The sequence below is a fragment of the Corvus hawaiiensis genome, chromosome Z, assembly GCF_020740725.1.
Source record: "Corvus hawaiiensis isolate bCorHaw1 chromosome Z, bCorHaw1.pri.cur, whole genome shotgun sequence".
In the NCBI taxonomy this organism is placed as follows: domain Eukaryota; kingdom Metazoa; phylum Chordata; class Aves; order Passeriformes; family Corvidae; genus Corvus; species Corvus hawaiiensis.
This window is the reverse complement of record NC_063255.1, coordinates 24,912,628-24,937,262: the sequence shown is the minus strand read 5'-3', so window position 1 is coordinate 24,937,262 and position 24,635 is coordinate 24,912,628. Positions and strand designations below refer to the sequence as shown.

The following is a 24,635-nucleotide window of genomic DNA, read 5'->3' as shown; positions in this document are numbered from 1 at the left end:
CTCTGGGGTCCCAGCACAGGAAAGATGTGACTTAGTCCAGTGGGTCCCAGAGGAGGGTTGAAAAACTGATCAGGGGGCTGGAGCACCCCTTCTCTGGGTGGTGAGAGAGTTGGAGTTGTTCAGCCTGGAGAAGAGAAAGCTCTGCAGAGTACTTACAGCACCTTCCAGCTGTTTGCATAACTGAGTTACAAGGTTGTTTGTATACTAGCAAGATTTAATTAAAATCCTGAGGTTTTCCTTCCTCTGATTAAACATGTGGAAACACAGTAAATCTTTTCACAGTAGATCTTGTTGTAGCTAAGTTCTGCAACTTCCAGACATTGGTAAAACATATCTTATATGTAATACAGCTTGTATCTGTGTTCTCAGTCTTGGACACTGATTACCAAATGCTGTAAGTTATAGTTGCCCTATTGCAGACCCCTAATTTTTTCTAGAGTAGATATAACTTTTAGATTTTTGGCTGTAAATGGAAAGAAACTTCACATCTTTCAGGTCTGCTCCACTTAGTTCTCTCTAGTTTTTCCCCCCTCTTTTTTTCACTGACGTACTAACATCCTCCTTCTCAAAAGATTTGTTCTCTTGTATGTTTATCTGGACTTGCGGTTTGACAGGTGTATTCTACGTTACTTTTTTTCTTCTTTCTTCTTTCTTTGCATCCTCATACTGTTTCCAGGTTGTTCCTCAGGGTACTGCATTTACCCTTTAGACACCATAGCCTCCCTAACTAGAACAGAAGGGTTCCAGATTAATTTTAAAGGCTTATCACCATGCTGGGAAAAAACCCACAACAGTTTTACTGCTGTTGAATTACGAGAAGTTTGAAAAGCTGAGGAGTAGCTTTCACTTTGGATCAGCATCTCATTTAGAGCTCAGGGAATGACTCAGTTTTATATATAAGTAGTAAATTTTTGTACTGGAAGGAAGAAAAATTGCAGGTGGGCACATGTGTGTATCTTCAAAAACAGTTCCAATACAGTAGCTTTCTGGTGCCCTGGACTTAAGATATTAGAAAAGTCTTTTCACAAGAAAACTGAGAGTTTGAAGTGCAAAGAATACAAAATGCTGCTCTAGGCACACTGTTCATATCTCTGGAGATGATCCATTGAACAGCAGAGTCAGCTGTGGCTCATGGTGAATACCTGCTCTGGCTCAGCAAGCTTCTGCTGCTTATCTGTACAATTCTTTTTCTAGAAGACACATTCTAGGAAATAAATTCTATAGGAAAAGCTAACTGGCTCAGGTAAAAGCCATATTTGGCTGGAAGTACACTTTCTTTGTATATTCTTCCTTGTCTTCTTTGGAGAAGACAAGTGTGATTCCTTAGAGTATAAATCTATTTGGTCTATAAAATGTCATTAGTAAGGGTGACTTTTGGGACCCTTGGCATGGACCCATAATACACAAACATGCAGTGCAGGATAAAGCTGGGAAACTCATCAGGAATATGATTCTCCTCACTGAAGCAGCTTTTGTACTGCAAAATACAGTTCTCCTAATGACACTTGCTTAGTGCAGTTTTGTGTGATATTGTGTCGGATTTATGGATGTTGGTTTCCTAAACAGCTATTCAGGTAGTCTGTGCTTCAGTGAAACAACTTTCATATGTCCTGTAACAAATCCAAAAGTGGAATGGAGTAGAACATTTGTCTAGAGTTTTAATGTGAAACAAAATGATGTAGTGAGCTTTCTTCTACTCCATGGTGAAGTAAAAACTGGCTCATTTTCAACTTGGATCCAAGATTTCAGGTTTCTGAAGTCACCCCTATGGAGGTGATGTCAGATTTGTAATGCTGTCTTGCTTAAAATGATGCTGCCTTAGTTACAGTAAGCAAAGTGAACTAATGTCTTCAACTTTATTCTTGCCTTTTAGCTTTTTTATTTGTATTGATATTAATGTCCTAAAACCATGAGAGATTGACTAAGCAAATTAAAAAAAAATACTGGGAGGAAATAAGCAGATTTAAAGCTCTTGTAATGTGATTTAGCTGCTGGAAATAAGAATAGTAACACAGGGCCAAAACACTTAGACCACCAATGTAAGGAACTTCTGGTCCAGTGATTAGGACACGAATCTTTTTCAGAAGGGCTTTGGAAGCAATTTCTCTTGGCTACTCAATATAAACATACTAGATAATATGGTTTCATATCTGTTATTTGCCTTCTGAACTGGTTATGTATTCAATTAATACTGTTTTGTCTCCTACCATGTCTATCACATCTTAAATCTCAAACACACAACTAGTTTAGCACCTTGCAGGATTTAGTCACTGTCACTAACAAGAAGCCATGTTTCAGCCTACTTACTGCCAGGCAGCTCTCAAATGCATGAAGTACCTCGGGCTTTTCAACAAAACCCTCACTCCTCCCTCCAGCACCAGTACTGCGTTTCATGGGTGAGAGTGCAGAACTCCCTTGCAGGAAGGAGGATAATCTGCAGGAGTGCTCTGTACTGTGGTGGGCATTGCTGCAAGGTCATGTTGCAGAGCACATTGGCTACAGGAACCTGCCTCACCCAGAACATTGCTGTCCTTGATGTTCAGAAGGTTCAGCACTGGTGTAGAAATCACAGGGTTTTTTTAAATGTAAACATCAATAATACACAATGCTCCACATTTTCTTCTAGTTTTCAGCTTAAATTATGGTTTCTTCATAAGTCTAGTACTGTTTAAAAGATTTGCGTTAGACCCCTTGGAGTGTGAATACCTCAAAGCATGCTGTTTGCTTATTGATGGGTCACAATCACAGATACGACTCTCTAATCATTTTGATATGCCATGCGAATGAATATGTGGACTTTCTTCTTAGCCCTTGTCCGTCTGTTATAATTACATTGTGGTAGTGACATTTAAAGTATGATAGTTGTAGGCAAAAGCTGTCACTCCTATTAAAATACAAATAACAATGTTTCTCAAATGTCTCTGTAGATGGATGGAGGTCTGCTTGGACGAAGAGCTGCCCCAACTACGGAACTGGAAGAAGGCTTAAGAAATGGTGCTTACCTTGCCAAGCTTGCGAAATTCTTTGCACCTAATGTGGTGTCAGACAAAAAGATCTATGATGCGGAGCAGTCACACTACAAGGTAATAACTTTCTCAGTTCTCTCACCAAGATGACAAAACCCAGTAATATTTGTCTTCCAGCTCTTAAAGATTCCTAAGCATGGCTAGTTAGTTTTCTGTATCTCTTTTAAGGCTGTAGAGACTAGATGGAAGATGCACAGCTGTAAGAAGCCTGTATGATAAGTCAGAGATATTTTACCCATAGAAAAATTGTTTTGGTGTGGCTTCACATTTTTAAAACTGCACAAATTACACTTCTGGCTCCAAGGAGAACATGAGCTTTGCAATTAATAAAGTTATTTCTCATTAGTAATAGAAGTCAAAAGCAATTTGGTAACTATTTCAAGCTTTCTTCATCTTAGAATGTGAGCATATCTGACATTCACTTCATTAGATCTCTGTGTTTATTTTATCAACTTTAACTATGAGAAGCAAAAAGCAAGCTACCAGTAAATGAGCTTAGCTTGTTCCCTGCACAGGATTTTGCTAGTTCCAAGGACCTGGATAATACAGAAATATGTATTCATACACATTAGTCCCACTATGGAAAGCATTATCTCAACATGTAGAGGGGGCAAAAAAAAAAAAAATATGGTTAAGAATTCTGGTTACATTTAAATGTTTCTCTTGAAAATCTCCAAAACTTCAGAGATTCCTTTTTCCTTTTGCTCTAAAAGATAACATTGAAAATAAAATAAAAATACTTTCCCACTTTATTCTTATGCTGCTGTCATAGGCTTTAGGGAGGGTCAGGTATTCAGGTAGAACTGAAGAATTCCAAGACCTCCTTATCTGTTCTTCATGGAAGTGCTGAGCAGTGTAACTATTTCTGTATTTTGGTTCCTGGTATTTGACATCCAGCCTCTACTCCCAAAGAATACTGAAGGACTGTATTTCTACTTCAATCACAGTCCGCCCTGATCCATACAAATCGGGCTTTTGTAATGTGAAAGAATGAGCTGAACTCAGTGTGGAGCTGTTGATGTGTTAGAATGCTTCATTAGCAAAATTGAAGCTGTTACACTTTGGTCTCCGGGTTCAAATAAGCAAACATTCCTTGAACTCAGCTTCAGGATATAAAACTGGGAAACAGGAGGTTCAGTAAGTAGAGAATTTGCTTAATGTGACTTTAATAATCTTCTCCTATGTTTCTAACAGAGATCTGGCCTTCATTTTCGGCACACTGACAACACTGTGCAGTGGTTAAGAGCAATGGAGTCCATTGGTCTGCCTAAGGTAAGCCTTTAAATTTCAGCAAAGAAAGTGGCTGAAATCACTGGCTCACTGAGATCCCCTTTCATCTTCTTGAGCATAAACAGTTCCTTACAGTAAGTCTACAGGGAAGGGGTAATTCAAAAAACAAATTGAGGAGAAGGTAATGTGGAAAGCAATGGGAGTGTCAGTCCTGTGTTGCTGCTGCCAGTTTGTGTGGGCTGAGGTGGGGAGACACTAGCAGTGTTTGAGCTATATCTTATTGCTAGTGCAGTCTCTGGGGGGGAGGCCCTGAAAGGAATATGGTTTAAAACAGAAAACTTAAATATTTGCTTCCTTTAGGTTACCTCTTCACATCGTGCCTCTTGCTGCCTCTTCCTCTTACTGTACGTCCCAGTTTCTCTGCCTCTACCCTGTTTCCAGACTGTTCTTGCACCCTTCAGTGCATCTGCGTGACTGTGCTGCTGCTCTTCTTCCACCAGCTGCTTTCTTGGGTCACCTCTTATATTTACCTTCCTCCTTGTGGGTCTTCACTTGTCATCTCCCCCCTCTGCTGCTGTTTCTGGGCACCAGTGAGTCTATTTTGGATGAAAATCCTTTAAGAAAGGGCTGTGTGCAAACACCCATGCTGCTTGTTTGTACATTTTGGTGGCCACACGCAGCCTGAGGCGAGCAGTTCCCACCCCAGGGTGCCTGGGGGCCAGCAACCCGGTGCTGCCTGAGGCACTGTGGTCAGGCACAGTGGGGATGCTCAGGCAGCTGCTTGAAGGGCTACATGGGCTAATGGTCAGCTACTGTAGGCAAGTTCACTGCAGGCAACCTCACTGCAGGTGCCCATAACTGGGAAAGGGCACTCACGGCTGCCATCAGAAATGCCAGAGAGATGGGAAGGCCTCCTGCCTTTTCCAGATCAGGTTTTTTTTTTCCAGTTGAGACCTTGAGCCTTCTGTTCAGCTGGCTGATTTCCACCCTGCCATCCCTCCTCTGAAAGATTATGTTTCTGTTGCAGAGGATGGTCATGCCAAAAGCTTTCCCAATTTCCCCTCACAAAGCTGTTTTGAGCAAGTGATGAAGAGGGCACTGTGCTCCTGACTTACTCAGTCTGGTCCTATTAACCATAGGACAGTGCAGCCCCGAGTGACCAGCCGGGGCTGGAAGCATGCTGCCAACTCTCACGGTTAACTAAGTCTTTTTATTATATTTTTGTGGAGAAACAGTATTTAGTGACTGGGACCAAGGCCAGGAACAAATTAGTGGTAGAACCAGAACTGGAACTTAGGATGTGACTTCTTGGCTAAATTGCTTAATATTCCTCTCTCTCAATATCTTTCTTTGTAAATGATGTATTCACAAAGTTAGGGGTGCTGGTAATTAAAATTATGCATTTTCAAACCATACTTGATAGGTTTGGTTTGTAATGAGGCTTTGCAAATTGTAACTGCATTCCAGGTTTTGGGCGTCTGTAGAGGACAAGCACTACTGGCTGAGCTTATGCCAAAGGACATTTTCTAAAAATCTTCTTGAAATGCTGTCTGCTTATCTTCCTGTTTTCCCCTCTTATTAAATAGCTTTTATGCTTTATTAAGCTCCTCTTTGTGAAAACTACTGATAAAGTTAAAATAGCATCAGAAGAGACGTGACTCATGGCTGTATAGAAGTACCAGCTGAAATTCTGTAAGTTTAAGGTATGGTTCTGCAGAGTAAATGTTTCTGCTCTGTAATAGGTCTTCTTATTTAACTGTGTGCTCTTCGCTTTTTAGATCTTTTATCCAGAGACTACGGATGTCTGATAGGAAAAACATCCCTCGGATGATATACTGCATTCACGCTCTAAGGTAACTGCTGACAGGAATAAAAGTTATAGTACCTGCCAAAGCTAGGAATGTAAGTCTTGAAATGGCTTTAGGGCAGCCAGTATATCAAAATCTGTCAGAATTTAGAAGTTCATTAATTTTAAGTTGGAGACAAAAGTTGAACTTTGTCGGGGCATTGGCCTAGTAATTTTCAAAATAGAAACTAAGGGCTACTGAATTCAGCACACACATCCCTCTCTCGATAGTACACCCACTCGCAAAGTGAGCATACAATTTCAAAATGCATACTTCAACAGAAATCAAGCAAATTAACAGAAACTTAGCAAAACATTAGTGCAACCATGGAGCAGCCATGCTGATCAGAGTGAAAATAATGATGAACTGACATATTTCTGTCCCAAAACTGAAGCAATTACTTTATTCTGTGGTAATTTATGTAAAAATGAAACATTTTCAAAGATTTCAAAATTCTGAGCAACTTGACTTCTAATGTAAAGTAAGAGCCTTTCACTACACCACTGAAAGTAGAGATTAAAATTTTTTCATGTTCTGCCTTAAGGTTTTTTTCATGTTTAGCACAAAAACATCTGCCCTGTGCTGTCCCTGGTGTGAGAGACAGTGGTATTGGCAGATAGCTCCGCTCTCCTGTGGCTCTTCTAGTTCATTTCCTGCACACAGAGACCTTTCCCTTTCAATATTTTTTGGCACTAATCTTTCAGAGAACATAATTAACTTACACCCCAAACTCTCTTCTGTATTTAATGGTGTTCAAAGGTACATCAGCTGCTCCAGGGCTAACAGACAGAAACTCTTCAATACGTGCTTTATTGAAACTTTTTTAGGGCTAATCCTTGAAATTGTGACCACTCTTGCACTCTGGGATGTGCAGTCACTCCCAATAAACAGGACTTAACACTAAAGTTCACTGTATTTGCTTTATATGCCAGGTGTTCAGTTGACAGTTCAGTATATTTCTGCCATCTTTGACGAGAGTTGCCCCTTGAAATTATTATACTTGGTATAATGTTACCTGGGAAGTGACTCTAGGACTATTTGAGGGTGGCTCTTGCCTGTAAAGAGGATCCATGGGGCTATAACCCTAACCAGGTCAGGCTGACTCAGTGGGCTGTGTGCCCCCCTAGCTGTGTTATGGGCCAGCTCAAATGTTTTGCAGAAGGTGGAAGAACACATTTAATTTTTCTAGTATTTGCCCCTCATGTACATAGGACATATTAACTGTGGATTTGATTGCTACATAAACAGCAATCCCATCAAATGCCTTCATAATATCTGCCTTATGATTGCAATGGCAATAACTCTCATCCTGAACTGAGGTTTACAATGGATTGAGCTATGGTAGAAATTTTCCTTTCTCCATTGACATGCCCCAGGATTTATGCCATTACCAGAATTAGTCTGTGTTGTCTCAGTTTTCATTTCCAAGTTAGTCCTGTTTAAATTACTTTTTCTTGATGCATATCAACACAAAGCTCTAACTCTGTACTTCTGTACTTAGTATGGGGGTTTTTTTAGTTCTATTATTTTAGAAATGAACTTTATATCATACGTGTCATGACACACTGAAAGGGACTAGGCCTGGAATGCTTTTATTTATGATGCTTTCCCATGAGGTTGTAGGCTCCTGTGCCTGCATCCTGTGCAGGATGTAAGAATAGAAGAAACAATGACTGAACTTTATTTACTTCTATACCTTCTCCTAAAAATGCTTGCCGTAAGTCCTTCACTGGAGTTTTTCAAATCAAACTCCAATCTCAGTACTGAATGGCACTCAGGCTACATTGAAAACTGTCTGGCAAAGAATAGAATTAAGGACAGGTCACTTTGCTTGGCCAGCTGTGTTCCCAGGTGGGTTGGCACCAGAGGAATGCTGAGCTGTATCTGAAACATATATTTGACATCTGAAAATAGTAACATTTTGCAGGGAAAGTCATTGGCTGTTTATTATTTTGCTGATCTTTTGCTGCTAGGAGGCCTGAGGATAGATGGTTACTCTAAGCATGATTGTTTAAATATAGTTTTAGGATATGTCCTGATTCAAGTCTGAGGTTAAGACCATTGCACTTAAGTCATTTGGAATGACTTGTGCTGTCAAATACAACACAGCTCTGGCCAGGAAGGAGTGACTTAGCAAACTATTTCTTATTATATTCCTGTTGAATGTAATTACCTCTTGCTTTTCTCTTACTGAAACATCAATACTTAAAGTATTGACTGGGACCAAGGCCAGGAACAAATTAGTGGTAGAACCAGAATTGGAGTTTCTGGTTCCAACTTGAAAAATACAAAGGCATAGGTTTCATTTCTTGCACCATTTTTCTTGTGAAAGCAGACTTGGATTTGTTCCTGCACTAAGTGAGGTTAAAAACAGTTTCATTTAAATTAAGATGTTAACAGTGATTCTTCTTCATAAATAGCAGTGCTTGGAGATATTTTTTCCCTGAAGAATTTAGTTTTCAAATTTTGATCAGTGATCCTGCAAGAAGATCACTGCTACATTCTAGACAAACTATCCCTCTAGAAGCTGGACAGCTTCAAAACATTGTTTTCCTAAGAAGCAGCAGAATAACAAGCATGCCTTGAAAGAAAAAACATGCTATTTTCAGATCTGTTTTTCATAGCATGTTATACATGAGCTAAGCATAAAACAAGTCCTGGGAACATCTGCCTGATATGAAATGCAGTTCTGTATGGGTGATGCTTTGTATTGAAAGGAGTTTCACCTAGGAACTGCTCTTTCTCCTTTATTTTTCCTTTGCTCCTGATGCCTCCATATTCAGTTTTCTTAACCATGAGGCCCCTGCTTTTGACTTCGTGTGTTTTCTGAGGTTCAAGTTACACAATAAAAGCATTAAGCAAGCTGTTTCAAGTGAAATTATATGTTAACTCAGAGTAGAAGTGTCTTTGTGTTCCTTGCAAGACTAGAAGAACATTTTCAGCACCATCTGGTGGTCAATAAGTTTATGCAAACAGAGGAGCATAGGAAATATCACACATGGTTCAGCATCCTTCTGGAAGTGCTGAACAGCAAAAAAAATACTATTTAATGTTCATAGCACTCTTTCTTCTTGTATCTTTTTATTGTGATGACCCAAAAAAGAGTCAGCATAGTGATGCTGCTGATTTCCATAGCTGTTTGTATGACACCCAGCATTTCAGACAGGATTGTGTCCCTGTCTCAAACTTGGAGCAAAATCTATTTCTGCCCAGAAAAGGCTGGAAGGCAGACGAGGGTAACAGAGGAACCTGGTTCATTACTATAATCTTGTAAAGTCTATGTGCTATTTTTCCCCTGAGGTAGCTAATTTGCATTTTGGACAGATTTGAAAGGTAAGAATGGCATCAGCAATGATTTTGAGAGGCTGCAAAGGAGTGTTGATCTACCTGATATCCTTTGTTGTGTTCATCCAGATGGGGACAGGACAGAGGAGTAGCTGTGGCAGCGTGGAAGATAAATGCTGATTCCACATGCTCCTAAATAAATACAACAGCTACAAATATGTGCTTTGAAATCTCATCCTATTATTTGCTATTAGCAAAAAACCTCTCTACAACAAAACACAAAAGGGAAATATGCCTCTCTGGAAACAAAAACCCTAAACCCCAAAGCACAATTGCAATGAATGATGTTGGGGTGAAGTAAGTTTGAAAAGAGGTGGAAAACAATCCTTTTGGAGGAATGTGTTGTTTAAGTATTGATTTTAAAATCTTATCTTTTTTGATTCTTTTTTGCTTAACTCGCTTATTGAATTTCACTGCTAAATTATAGAAATATCAGTCTTTTGTAGATAAACACATGCCTTGTGTTTGGAAGCTACTGAGAAAATATATATGTATTCAGCTGTTTTCTTTCAGATAGCACCCCAGAGCTCTAGGAATGGGTGAAGATATTTTTCATGCTGTATTGAAATAAAAATATTAGCTCTTGGAGAGTACATTGAATCAACTTTCTTTGTTTTCCAATAACAAAATAGCTAATGACACAAATAATTTTGAGATGGTATTGGATGGACTTACGGGGTCTTGTTCCTCTACACATAGTAAGAAGGGTGTCAGTGATTTATGTGTCTTCAGCTAGTAATTACAGGGATGTAATTAATGCAAGTCAAAACAGAACATAGATCCAAAGATATAAGCTGTGCTAAAATGCTTTCAGATCTCAATTTTCCCCCAATACTAGCTTTTGCATTTCTTTACCTATCTTTCACTAAAGTTTTCTACTTGTTTATAAATCCCCTGTGACCTGAGATACACTGACAGTGTCTCTCTCTTAGAGATGCTTCTTTTTCTGTAAGACTTAAAAGTACAGAACAAAGAAAATTTTAGTGTCAATTTATTCTGTACTGGCTCATGTAAGTCAAGGGTTAAAGGACAAAGCTTCATAAAAGTGCTTTTCTCTTGTACAGAAAGCAAACCACTGAATCACATACGGAACTTTAAAGCCTAATTTTCTCCTTTGCAGTTTATATCTCTTCAAACTAGGATTAGCTCCACAGATCCAGGACCTCCTGGGAAAAGTAGACTTCACAGGAAAAAAAATGCTAATATAATCATATGTTAGATGGTTTTTTTACCCTGTAAATCTGCTACCATTGTGCATATATTCTATTATGGGCTCTCTCCTCTGAAAACATTGTTACAAACACTGTTACAAATTAAACAGGTGGGAGGCTGCTGTTTTTAATGATTGTCAGTCTCCAAGGGACAGGAGGGAGCGAGTTTGCATGGAATACTTGTCATATCTTAGAGTCTTTCAAAATGGGGAGGAAAACTGCTCAGAAGCCCTGGCCACAAGCACTTTCAGAAACGTTTTTGTAGGTCTGGTTGTTCGTAGTGAAATTGTCACGCTTATGTTCTGATAATGTTTCCTTTTGTTTTCCTATTTTTTTGTCTGAACAGAGGAAGAAATCAGCAACATGCGAAAGGAGCTAGAGAAATATGGTATACAGATGCCATCTTTTAGAAAAATTGGTGGCATTCTGGCCAGTGAATTATCAGTGGATGAAGCTGCTTGTAAGTGTGACTCTTGTTGTGTTCTCTACCGAGTGCTTTGACAGGATGCTAACAAAATATTTTCTGTGTTCTAATTCACTTCGTTTGCCACCTCCTAATAACTAGAAAGAAAAGCAAGCAAGTTTTCACTATCACATTGCTTCATTGTTACAAGGCCTCTTCAAAATTTGCAGTCTGAGTTTTTTAGTATCCCCATTGAACCATAGGAAGTGCTACCAGAAGCAAAGATTACTTACAATATTTCGAATGGGTTTAATGTTTTGGTAGCTAGTGCTCCTCTAGAATAATGAATTGGGCTCTGTGCGTGCACCATGTGGGTACAATGTAGATGGCCATGGGAACATGGATGTGTATTTTCTGTGTCTCCTCTTTTTATTTTTTGCCTTTTGCAGTTTTCCTAAAACACCTAAACAGGTTGATGTGTGGACAAGTCATTGCTCCAGACAGACAACTCTCTCACATATGGTGTTGTATATGTGGAACTTGCCTCCATGGGTAGCTTTCAATCTGTCTGACCACTGGCGTGTGACCCACAGCATGGTAGAACCCTGCTGGGGGGTAGGTCCTGCTGGACAGTTATGGTTCTTTTGAGCCTGTCTTGAACAGCTTCCATTCAAAAACAGAATTAAATGCTTTTTCTGCTGCCCATGCCTATTCATCTGTAAGTCTGGGTGTTTTTCTCTATATCACTATTTTTTTTTTAAGAAGTGAAGTGATATATTACAAAAAAATTGCTTGCATTTAAATGATGTGAAATCAAGTGTGCCCACTTAAATCAACACTTGAGCTCCAGTAATTTTGTTCAAGATCCCATTCTTTTCAGCAGGGTAAACTGAAGAACAGAAGGGCTGGCTTTAGAATGTTCCATTGCTGCTTCATTCAATCTTGCAAAGTGGCAAGCTGATTCATTATGGTATTTAGTGTGCTGAAAGTTTCAGAGCCCACAACACACTGATGTTGATTCACATTATCTGTATTGTATATTTTGAAGCCTGCTTAATATGTGCATGCTTCACCAAAGCTAGCTCTTAAAATGCTGCCTTTTGAAGTGGCAGGAGTTTTTTAGCAGATTTTTAGATATTTAGTGACTACGAAGCATTTTTTCAGGGAGCTTCCTCTGCCGAAGATGAAAGGGCTGAAACATCCTTCACTGAAAGCCTTATTATAGTGTGTAGGGCTTCCTTTAACTCCTGAAGTGTTTTCAGTCTTAGAAAAGCAGGGTTTCCTGATGCTGGTTCTGTCCCTTGCTTTGCCCCACAACAGGAAACATCTGCTGTAGGAACCCTCGCACACTAGGGAGGTTGGATAATGGAGATCCTACCAGAGGAAGGGGTCTACCATCCTTCCTAAGTGGAGTATGCAAAAGGAGATATGAAAGTGAAACAACTGCTGATGACTCCTACTCAGCTCCAGCAGTTGTATAAATCAGCATGGAAAGAATAAGCTTAAGTGCTTTCACAGAGAGCTCATTCTTCAAGGAAACCTCTCTCTTATTCTGTGCCTCCAGCCTGCTCTTTCAAGTCCAATCAGGCTGTTTCTCTTGGTGGGTTCACATCTACCAATATCCATTCGATTCTCTCCTATCTTGAACCTATCTTTTGTCTGCTTTTTGCTAGCTTCACTTAGGTTAGTGAAGCTTCTTACACAACTGTGGAAGAGATAATATCCTTCCGGTGTGTTCTGTGAGGATGTTTGGATCATGTATGTGCCTAAGGACAGTTTTCTTAGTCCCTTGGAGTGGATATGGATGTACACAGAACCACAGAATGTCTCAAGCTGAAAGGGACCCATATGGACAGTTGAGTTCAAGTTCCTAATCCTCACAGGATTACCCAAATCTAAACCATAGAGCTAGGAGCATTTTCCAGATGCTCCTTAAACTCTCTCAGGTTTGATGCGGTGACCATTTTCATGGGAAGCCTGTTCCAGTGACTTACCACCCTCTCAATGAAAAACCTTTTCCTAATGTTCAATGTGAACTTTGTCTTTTCACAAAGTTTAGTGACAAACAAACCCCTGAAAATCCTCCACCATGCTAGCTGTTTGTACTACCCAGCTGATATTGTGCTGAACTGAGCTAGAGTGAAACAATTTTAGAAAAACTTGCTGGCATGAACTTAGTGCTAAGCAATGGATTATCCACCAACAGCTATGCAACTCCCAGTAGCTGCCATTTCTGAGGATGTATAGCTTCACTTCATCCTTCATTTGCCCCATTGAGTTTTCAGTCACATGTTCTTTTGTCTGACTTCCCTAAATTTGTACACTCCTTTGTTTTTCTAGAACCACAAATCTGAAGCATCTTTGCTTTCTTTCATAAACTTGAGCGAAACTGAAGTCTTTCAGACTCTGATATTTAGACCTTCAGTTAAACTTAACCTAAATAACAGCTTTCTAGTGCATGCTTTTCTCCACTTTGTCAGAACCATGCACGGCCATGTAGAGAGAGGGTATTGATAGACTAAGGAAAGATGGTCATTGTGTTTTGCCTTCACACATGTCCTTGGTGGCATGAAAGTAAATCCTAGGCAAGCTGCTGTGATGATAAATGGGGAGCTGCAATGTTCCTCCTTTGGGATATGATCTAGATACATATTTATCAGGAATTACATTTTATATAGTAAAGCCTGTAAAATATTTGAGATTAATGTGCCACCAGACAGCCATTGGGGTCTCTTTGTGGCATGAAGGTACAGATAAAGTGCAGCTCTAGTTAAGTTCTTCACTTGCACTAGAGTGATCTTAGGACCAAATGTGTGCAGGGAGTAACTGGGAAGCGTGTGTGAGCACTAAACTGAATTCAGCTGTAATTGGTTTTGAATTTGTACACTAATGAAAATTTACTGTGTGAAAAAACACGAGCTTTTCTGACTCTTAAGTTTCTGGAGTCAAGAATTTGTTTAGTAGCTGAAGTTTTCTTGTTTTCTCAAAGGAAAGGCTTAACACTTAAGCTGATCAATGGCTGTAGTGAGTCCTATGACACTTTTTTCCCTTTTTCCTGTGTAGTAGTATTTGGAGAACCCTCAAAAGCCTGCTGGGTGTTTTTTGCCTCCATTTGAAGTCTGCTGTTTTGCTGTCTCGTGGTAGGTGACAGGAGGAGGGACCATTACATCAGTGTCTCTCATGTGCCTGGTGGTTCATGGAGATTTTGATGTGCAAAGAACCATCTCAGAGAGGCTTAAATGTGATGTGCAGGGCTGCATCCTGCCTAGGGGGGGGTCTTAAATGTGTTTTTCCAGAGGACAAGTTTATTGGATCTTCAATTTCCTTATTCTTGTGTAGCATTTCTCAGGTATACTCCATTTAGACAGTACTTTTATTTGGACGCAAACACACAGCTTGAAGGTAAAAAAATACTTTCAATTCCTCCATGTAATTAGCTTCTAAATAAAATAGGACTTGAGTGATAAAATGTAACCCATATTTTATTGTCTGTCAGTACAATATTAACCATGTTACAGTTTTGCCCCAGCCAGCAGCCAAACCCCATACAGCTTCTCACTCACTTTCTCAGGTCTTGCTGGTGGGGGAATATCAGAAGAGTAAAAGCTGGAGAACTCAAGGGTTGAGAAGAAGACAGTTTAATAGGGAAAGCAAAGGCTGTGCACACACACAAAGCAAAATAAGGAATTCATTCACTGCTTCCCATGGGCAGGCAGGTGTACAGCCATTCCAGGAGAGCAGGGCCCCATCACACATGATGGTGACTTGGGAAGACAAAACTCCATCACTCCAAATGTTCCCCGCTTCCTCCTTCATCCCCCCCCTTTATACACTGAGCATGATGCCACAGGGTCTGGAATATCCCTTTGGTCAATTGGGGTCACCTGTCCTGGCTGTGTCTCCTGCCAGTCTCCTAAGCACCCCCAGTCCCCTCCCCAGTGTGGCAGTACCAAAAGCAGAAACAGCCTCGGCTCTGTGCAAGCCCTGCTGAGCAACAGCAAAAACATCTCTGTATTATCAGGCCTGAGTTCAGCACAAATCCAAAACACACCCCCATACCAGCCACTGAGATGAAAATTAACTCTACCCCAGCTGAAACCAGCACACCCCAGTTTGAGTGAAGGGTGAACATGGAGTAGACAGTGATTTGCCACCTTTAAGTAAACACGAAGTTCTACAGTCTAGAGAAAACATGGAGTGGAATGTTCGAATCTGTAAATTGTTGAACACAAACACACCTTTCAAATAAATCAGAAGAAACAGTGACAGCTTTGACTTTTTTGCTTCCTGATATTTAGGACTATGCTTTCAATTTTAGTGCATGCAGCTGTAATAGCAATCAACGAAGCTGTTGAGAAGGGAATAGCTGAGCAAACCATTGCGACTCTGAGGAACCCAAATGCAATGTTGCTCAACGTGGATGAGGAACTGGCGCAGGACTATCAGAATGAGCTCTTTGACGCTAAAAGGAAGAAAGAATCAAATGCAAGACTCAAGGCAGTGGTGTTTCATTTGTACTCCTAGTACATGTGTTCCTTCATGTTTCTTCTTATGCTGTAGTATTATTGTTTCAAAAATTAACCTAATTTTTAAAATTAGTACAATTAGGGAGAAACCCCCACTTTTAAGATAACGAAGAGAAATAATGGTAATGCAATGAGCTAAAAGCCAATTTTATAAGAATATGATTACTATGAGTATGATGCAGCTTAACTTTGCCCAAAGGCTAAAAATACCAGAAGACTAAATACTAAAGAAGACTAGTTTTCCTCCATTAATTGCTTTAGAAAAAACAAATTTACTGCTTAAAAAGTTGTAAACAGAATAATACCCTTTTTTGAGTATAAAGTATAACCTCTGCCACAGATATTTAATATGAAATTATTTACATGAGAGCTAATGGTCTCCATAGTTAAAAATGCTATACTATATTTACATTATTATTTTACAGGAAGCAGTAAACTGCTCAGCCAGTTATGACAAAGTGCTAATTTCTTCAGTTCACTTAGTCAACAAATTGCTTTACAAATACATTCAGTAAATGCTTCAGCTGATGCACTTTAATGACTTCGGCTAATAGCTTTTTTCTCTGCAAACTGTTATGTGTGAACTAGCAACAATTTTGCTTTCTTAGAACAGCCCAATTTCTGATGAAGAGAGAGATGTCTACGAGGAGTTGCTGACACAAGCTGAGATTCAAGGCAATATCAATAAAATAAACAGTAAGCTATTCTGGATCCTTGTGGAAATATGCACACAACACGTGATCTTCCAGATTCCAGCTGAACACAACTTGAGTCCACCTGAACAAACAAAATATTTCTATGGAAACTTGTAAAATATGCACAAGTTGCTAATACCTGCCTACAATTGGTTTTTTCATGCTATTCCTTCTCTACTAATCTTTGGCGGGGGGAGCTAATGTCTGTTTGTGGTTTTTGCTGTAAGGTTCAGAATGAAATCATTTATTGCCTGCTCTGTTTCCTTACATTCTTTTTGTGGGCAGAATACTGTAAATTTTGACCCCTCTTCTGTATAGGCCCAAAATTCATTCATAAGCTTCCACTTAGCTGTGGTTGAACTGCTTCCACACAGGCTCACACAGAGCCAGAGACTCCCTTTGTAGGACTGGACATGAAAGAGGTAATTCTCCGCTAAGTAAAGATTGCCACCCTAGCTGGCTTTTACAGAAAGTGAGATGCTGACAGCAATGGACTTTTTTTCCCCATGAAAGCCTTATTTGCTGTTTATAGGCATTGTTTTCATTTCAGTTCACATAGCTTTAGTCCAAGTGAATGAGGCTATTGACCGGCAAGATGAAGGGGCACTGATGGCAGGTTTGAACCATCCTGCTCTGAGCCTACTTGAAGTTCTGCCACAAAATTCCTCATGGTACCTATTGCAATTGTGTGATTTTAAAGAACAGAAAATGCAGGTAATTGAATGGAACAGGTACTACGTGTCAGTTTGCACATTTTTAGCTGGTTTTAATCTAGAGAGAAATTATCTTTACTCTGCCTTTCAGCATCATTTATGAAAAGTTTTATAAAGATTTGAGAATAATTGATGAACTAATCAACACCAAAGAGCTGCATTTGCTCTAAAGAGCATGATATCCTTGTATTTACTAAGACATAAGAAGAAAATTTAAGGTATAACATGCAGCCCCTAATACTTTGTTTCCAAAATTAGTTAACTTGAGTACAAATAAACGTAATATTGAACATTAACATCATTAACATCAAGTTAAAGTGCCAATTGGGTTTTAAGGAGAAAATCTATTATTTTAACTAAGATGAAAATCACAGGAAAAGATTAATGCTGTGTTTACTGAGTCTTGTATTTGATGCACAGGTGATAGTACAATCAAATCCCAGTGTACCATCACCAGACTTTATCCCTTATCTCCCATCAAACAAAAACATAATTAAATTTTGTTTTTCTGATCTGTTAGATAGCAGGCATTCCAAATATGCTCGACAAAAGTGAAATACAGAAAGAAGTTAGTGTTGCCAATGCAGAAGCTGAGGCTCACAAGCTTAGTGAGTAACTGTTTTAATACTCTTTACCATCACCGTTTAGTTATGTTAAGCTAATTGAGTCCACCATTTCTTGCACATAAACAAGGTTTCTCAAAATGAAACCATATGTATTGCATTTTATTCTCATAATCTTTCTTCTCAGTGTCACAATTGCCAAGTCACCAATCTGTGCTGCATTGGATGTACTCCTATTTGAGATAACTAATTTGAGCCACTGGCAAACACAGTGGCTAAAACTGAAAACAATGCATGGCTTGATGGCTTGAACAAATATTTATCAGTGCAGTATTAATACTCACTCAGGAGCAATGGCCATACTTGTAGAATTAAAATGGGAGAATATTTTGCAATCATATTGCAGAAAGAATTATTCACACTTTTAGACACATATATCTAAATCTAACCTATTCTTAGTCTGTTAAGAATGCCACATGACACAAGTTATAGTTTGTAAAAAAAATATAGTGAAAGGGGGATCTAAATTTGCAGTGCATGTGTTGCTGCTTTTGACTGGAAACTTCTTTGCTAGGAAGTTAACCTTTGGTTAATCTGCTGTCATTTCATGCTGTATCTGGGCATGGCTGTTTTGTCTCTGGTGCTGTTTCCAGTGCTTTGAAATCCAGGCTGATTGCTTTTGTAATGTGCCTTAAAGGCTGTGTTGTGAGGTCAGCTTAACTCAGAAGATAAATTTTACTTCATACCTTAAATTTTAGCCTGTTTCAGATTAGTTATGGTGAGGAGTACTTTCTCTGAAAGAGTTACCTCTTGGTAAAGGAAAGGAAGAAGAAAATGTGATGCGTGAAAAGCATTAACAGCAATCTGGAGAGTAACAGCTCTTATGTTTGGCTTGAGAAGGAAAAAATAGTGGCTTTTGTTATAGGACTGTGAGCAATGTAAAGTATGTTTTGCAATTTGCATGCTGGGTTTCGAAACTAGAAGTCAGTACCTTGGTTATTGGCTGCAGAAGTAGTCTAGTCCATTTGTGGACCTTGACTCTTTTCCTCTTCGCTCTTTTCTTTAAAAAAGCATGCATGCTGTAGCTGTGAGAGCCTTTCCTGGTTTCTAACTTTATGAAAAGCCAATAGAGTGAGTCTTCAGGAAAAATGTGGCCTGGTATGACCATGTTTCAGAGAAAATTAATTGAGAGGCAAGGGGTTTTTTTTTAGCTGGGCATGGCTAAAAGGTTTTCCAAGCCTTTGTGTTGTATGATAAGCTCTGAGTGTTGCTGTATACATGAACTGTGGATGGTGTCATCTGTACAAGTAGTCTTGTCTCAGATTTGGGCAGTCAGTGGTGAGTAAAAATGTTCCCTGGGTAACAGTACGCAGAAAAGCCATATGATAAGGCAGAGGAGTAGGGCTTATTGATGAAAAAAGGCATTTGCATAATTGCTATTCTTCATTCGGCCACGTGTGCTCTAATCTTCAAGGTTGCTTCCCTTTTCTGCAAGATCAGAGTGATGCCTTGTACACTGTGTTCCTGGGTGTGTCCTGGCCTGGGTTTCTTCAGAGGTGACTCCTCCAGGTTTGCAATTATGGTGGCAATGACTAAGCTGAGGGATGTTGTAATGCTTCTGCAGCTGCCCAAGTGGGAAGTGTTTTTCAGCATTTTTCTGCTGGGCTTCAAACCTCTGACAAAGTCAGTTCTGCAAAAAGCAAAACAGGCAAGTTGTTCAGGTGCTGAAAAGGGGTTACACTCATACCCTCATATCCCTCTGTTGTGGTCTGTTTAAATTAAAATCTGAGCTGTAGCAAAGGAATTCATTTCTAGATGGCAGTGCCTGTAATGACTGATGTTCCACATTGGCAGACAAACAAACAGGTGCTGGCATGCAGAGGAAGTTCTAGAAACCATAGCATGTGGATTTCCATCAGTTCAGCTACTGATTTTCTGGCAGAAAATCCCACCCCTCCAACATATTTGGCTGATTTCTACCAGGCCTCCTGAAATAGACACTAATAATGTTGTTGGTACTTCAGGTACTAGCCTGTTTTAACTAACTCAATTAGATCCTGCTAAAGGAGGAGGTGAGAGAGGAAACGTGGTGCAGAAGGAAGGGAGCATTTGGGGTGAATCAAGACTGAGGTGCTGGAGCTGACATCCACAGCAGTACCTGCTGCAAGCACAGCCGGGAGGAGTTAGATCTTTCTCTTTGCTAGGGTGGGGTCAGCTACTTGTTTTGTGTCAAAGGTAAAACAAGCAGTCTCTCATTTCTAAAAGCCCAGAAATTTTAAACTCCTCCAGTCAATTACTTGCTGCATACGTTTGAATAGACACTCTTTTTGCAACATTCAGCAGTCATGTCTTGAAAAATTTCACAAAAATGGTTTTTTCTCTTATGACAGCAAATTATGTTCTTTGTAATAACCTAGTTGTCATCTACGTGGCATGAAGAGCAAACAGCATATTAAAATTAATAAGCTTTTTTCCCTGCTGTTCTTTAGAACTTATAGCGGTTGACAATATCAATACAGCAATTCATAACTGTGATCCTAGTAAAACACTGGTTGCACTGATGAAACCCGAGGCACAGCTGCCTGTTGTTCACTCATTTGCTGCTGCTGTCTATCAGACTGAGCTGTTCAACCTCCAGCAACAGAATGCTGTGGTAAGAGTGAAAAGCTTACAACCTGCTCATTGATGTTGTGTAGTCAGACCATGAAAGAGCACAAACATAGCATATAGTTGTGTAAAATCAGACATAATTCTCTTGCCATGGTGTTAGGGTTTGCATGAATCGTTTTGGTTGAAAAGGCAATATTGAATTGCAGAACTTGTTTCTTGCCACATTTCAATCTGGCTGAGCTCTTGTGTTGCAACAAATCAACTGACTTTTTTTAATTGTTTCATGCTCTGAATGAGGACTAACTCTGGTTTATATATTGTGTAGAAAAGTAATCCCCTGTTATGAGTAAGACCAGAAGAGATGGGATTGTGGGGCAAAAGAAGGAAAGGCAGAGACTGGATGGCATGTAGAAACCCAGTGAGCTTCACCACCACTATTGTGTCAGTCTTGCATGCCTGTGACTAGGAAACTTTCCAGGCTTCTTACATAAAGTCCATCTCCTCAATGGTATCTAGAGTGAGTAACTCAAATTTGTTACACTACTTATTTAGCTCCCTGACTGCAGTACATTATTGTCCCACAGAACTACCTGGCACATGATGAACTGTCTATTGCAGTAGAAATGTTGTCAGCAGTTGTGTTGCTAAACCAGACCTTGGAAAATAAGGACATCCTAATGATAAAGAATCATCTCAGAGACCCATGCATTGGCTTCAATAATCTGGAAGAGGAAAACTTGCAACGGTAAAGGTTCATTTTTGTCTTGTCTGGATGAGACTTGGCAACTTCTGAAAAAAATACGCAGGCGTTTTACTGGGTGGGCTGTCCTGTGTTGTGGCTGTGAAGTTGAAAGAGCTGCAAGATAAACATGCCTGTTTTAAATTAATAAGGGATCATGTGACAATTGCTGAACTAGTTGTATCTAAATATAAGCAGTAACACAGCCTTGAAGGCTGTAGATGTGTGAGGTGCAGGGAAAATATCCTCAGAAAGCAAACATGAAGATCTGACAAGAACTTTTGCAGACACTAGAACATGAAACAATTGTAGCTGGAAGCTGTTAATCACTAACCACTTTGCAGTTCTAAAAGATGGTCTTTGGAATGAGATAGTGTTTACTGCCTCAGGGTCCAGAAGATCCCTTAAGCCCTGGCCAAGCCCTTTTTTGCTTGCTAGAAAGGTGAATACAATGCTGTGGCATACACGTGCGTTCATCATTACATTATAGCCTTCATTTGGCTGCCAGCTGCTCGCCTTGTCACCTGCCTGACTTATCACAGACATGTGCTGCTACTGCAGTTGCTCTCTTGCCTATCAATAAAAAATCAGGCAACACGACCATTTGTGAGAGACCTGCGCCCCCAGTGTGTAAGGGAGAGCATGGGTATGTGGACCAGTTCCTGTCTTGGCACAGGCAGTGGAAGCCTCCACATGCTTCTGGAAGGCATTAGTAGGCAAAAGAGACCACAGTAGCTGAAGGTCTTCACTAGGTTGTCTGGGGATATGAATCTGAGAGTGGCCTTTGCTGGGTGTCTTAAAGCTGGAAGGAAGGCAGTCAGATTAGGAATAAGAGGCCAGTGTTTTGGTTAGAGAGAGAAAAGAATGACGTAAGATGGTGCAAAACTAATCTGCTACTTTGCCGCTGCTTGTGGTGCTTGTGAGCAAGAGAAGCAACATTATAAACACACAGAAATGGCCCCAAAGTGTCCCAAGTGCTGCATTTCTTGTAATGTTACTGACCCAATCTTTAGATTAAGCTGCCAGTCAATACAGATGAAACAGTAGGAATTAATTGGACTCAACAACTAAATAAAATTTTATTATGCCATTATGTTAACCTGTGCTGCCAACCATACGTAGAATATCACAGGAAGCTTTGATTTGCACAAAACAGGAAGAAATAGAGCTAGAAAAACTTCATTGAGGGAGATGCTGTTCAAGGGCTTTCTATCAGAAGAGATGAACTTGTTGGGAATGTGTTTTCTGTAAGAGAGAATTTAGGGGAATATGTCATAGGTCTCCAAAACTGTGCATGTTGTGGAGAAGGTTAATAGAATCAGTTACTAGCTTCTAATAACTCTAGTTGTTTAGGGATTCTTGAGAATTCAATAAAGAAAAGATTGGACCCTATCAAATACAAAGTTTAATTTTTTAAAAAAGCTGTCATCTTGCAAAACATGTACTGGGGCTCATTCCTCAATAATACATAAGATTTTAAATTAGAGTAGGTAAATTAACAGAGTGTAGCCTTGTTTGCAACTATTAAAGTGATACACAGTCTCCAGCTTCGGAAGCCCTTAAATGCAGGCTACTAAATGCTGGAAAGACAAATTAGATTGGGAAATGATGAATCTCTCCTATTTTTTTTTTCTAACAGTCGTTCATTCCTCAGGCTTCTGATGGAAATAGAAGACACGTATTTGATCTGACATATTTTGGCAGTTCTGTGCTTGATTCAGGAATATGAAAATTATTTAACTTATGTACACATAAATTTGCGCTACTGTGAAGGTTTCCAGCTCAACTGATCTGTGAGCCTTCTAGGAAGAGCAGACACAGGCTACAGAGTCTGTGCTTGGAGGATCTTGAGCTGTGGGAAGAGTGGCATAATTTTTTTTTTTCAGTCCTTTGCACATGGCTCATTATCTTCCACATTGAGGTAGCAGGAGGTGCTACTACCTGATACTACTGACTGAAATTCTGGTCTTTGAATTAGTGTCAAGAAGACAACAATCGTTTCCTAAAGCAAGAAGCTGACTGTAATTTTTCCCATGTTTATCTGTTGCACCATACAGCAAGTTGTATGTATGTACTGTCATCATGCCATGTAACCAAGAAACGTTCTCTGAATTAGTGTACAGGACATTTCTTCAGATCCTGAAGTGCATGTGTAGAACAGGGAGCTTGCATGTCTGCATAATTTCTGGCAAGAGCTGCGTTTTTGAAATTCAGTCATTGGAAAAAATAGTAGCCACTAAGTGATGGATGATACATCTGACTAACTCTTTATGGCATTTTATCTTGTATATGAAATACACTTATGTATTTTATATCTTCTTATAGTTATGCTGATACACTATTGTCTATTAAGTCAGAGGCTTCATCTCAAGGCCAAGATTATTTAAGCTGGAATAATATCCAGAACTGCATTGACATGGTTAATATGCAAATTCAAGAAGAAAATGAAAGTAAGTAATTCTTCCTCCACATTGCCTGAAGAGGTCATAGTCGGGTCTTTGGTATGTAAATCTGTGAACTGAGTGGCCTTGTTCAGACACTCTTGAAAAGAGCAGAGCACTTAAAAATTTTGAAAGCCTCATGATCTTTAAATGTCCTTGAAACATTCCTGTTTGTTTCAGATGGCTGAAAGGTATCATAGGGTGCCTGCCTTCTGCAGTGTTAAAAATGCCATGGTTCTGCCTGCTTGGCAGTATCTTCCAGCCCTGGGTGGTCTCACTTTGGGGATTTTGCAGTTGTAAGCAAAGACCATATTGGGACATAGGGGAGGAAACTATAGGCAGTGTTCCATGGAAAAGTGTGTTTTATTGTGTAGATTATTCCAAGTGCTTGTTTTCAACAAGGGAGTTAGTAAGAAGTTAGACAATGCAAATATCTGATTTCCTTTAAGTTGATTTCCTGTCCGAGAGTAGCTTCTTATGCCCACATGTTCTCATGTGAATGGATTTAGAGTTTATTTTTGAAGCTGAATGTAACTATATTGCCATAAGAGGGTGGTATTATATTAAATGTGATAGCTGGTCATTTGGTCTTCAAAAAAGATAAAGCACTGAATTCTTCCACTGCATATAGAAATTTGAGGCTATCGAGTTATGCCAGATTTGCTGGAGCAAGGAAAAGAGAGGCAGCTTTCAGACTGCCTGCCATTTCAGAATCTGCCTCAGTGCAGTTTGAGAGCCTTTTTAAGACACGGGCTGCTCATGCCCTTCCTGTGCTGTCATTAGTGTCATGCATGCTGCTGTTTCATACTGATAAGGGAGGTTTTATATTGCAGAATTTCTAAAACTGGCTGGATTATTGCTTCCTAAACCTAGTCCAGTGGTTGCCATGTGCCCTCTGGCAAGGTGGGGTGCTGAACAGTTTATTTGACTGGCAGAGTCACTTTTTTGTCTGAACCTCTGCACTTAGTAGGAGTTGGAAGAGACCTTGCAGTAGCAGTGAAAGTCTTCAGGACCAAAATAGCTGCACTTGGTCCCAGTGACACCGACCTCTGCCTGGGAATGTTTGGAGAGGGCAGATGGGCAGAGAGAAGAGGAAGAAGGGAGGCCTCTGTTTCCATAAGCAGGTCCCATAACTGCATGGTTCCTCTCTGGGACCACCTTGGAAAAATTGCTCCTTCCCCAAGCCTTATGATGACCTGGATCTGTGACCGCACCAGGTGGGTTGTGGTGGGTCTGGAGACACCACACACCGTTGAGAGACAGTCCATCGGGAGCAGGGATGTCAT

General features: G+C 39.9%; 2 protein-coding genes across 2 annotated transcripts in view; both read left to right on the top strand.

Moving 5' to 3' along the window:
• The window catches only part of LOC125319531 (ras GTPase-activating-like protein IQGAP2), a 343,446-nt gene extending 327,785 nt beyond the window's left edge, over positions 1-15,661 (top strand). Inside the window, 7 exon segments of the mRNA XM_048290797.1 lie at positions 2,928-3,083; positions 4,221-4,298; positions 6,035-6,060; positions 6,062-6,109; positions 10,569-10,636; positions 11,006-11,119; positions 15,381-15,661. Of these exon segments, the coding sequence (XP_048146754.1) occupies positions 2,928-3,083; positions 4,221-4,298; positions 6,035-6,060; positions 6,062-6,109; positions 10,569-10,636; positions 11,006-11,119; positions 15,381-15,586 (696 nt within the window). The 3' untranslated portion in view covers positions 15,587-15,661.
• An 18-nt stretch (positions 15,662-15,679) lies between these two features.
• LOC125319528 (ras GTPase-activating-like protein IQGAP2) overlaps positions 15,680-24,635 on the top strand; it is a 46,713-nt gene continuing 37,757 nt past the window's right edge. The window contains 6 exon segments of the mRNA XM_048290794.1: positions 15,680-16,284; positions 16,834-16,997; positions 17,517-17,604; positions 20,049-20,212; positions 20,754-20,914; positions 23,234-23,358. Of these exon segments, the coding sequence (XP_048146751.1) occupies positions 16,893-16,997; positions 17,517-17,604; positions 20,049-20,212; positions 20,754-20,914; positions 23,234-23,358 (643 nt within the window). The 5' untranslated portion in view covers positions 15,680-16,284; positions 16,834-16,892.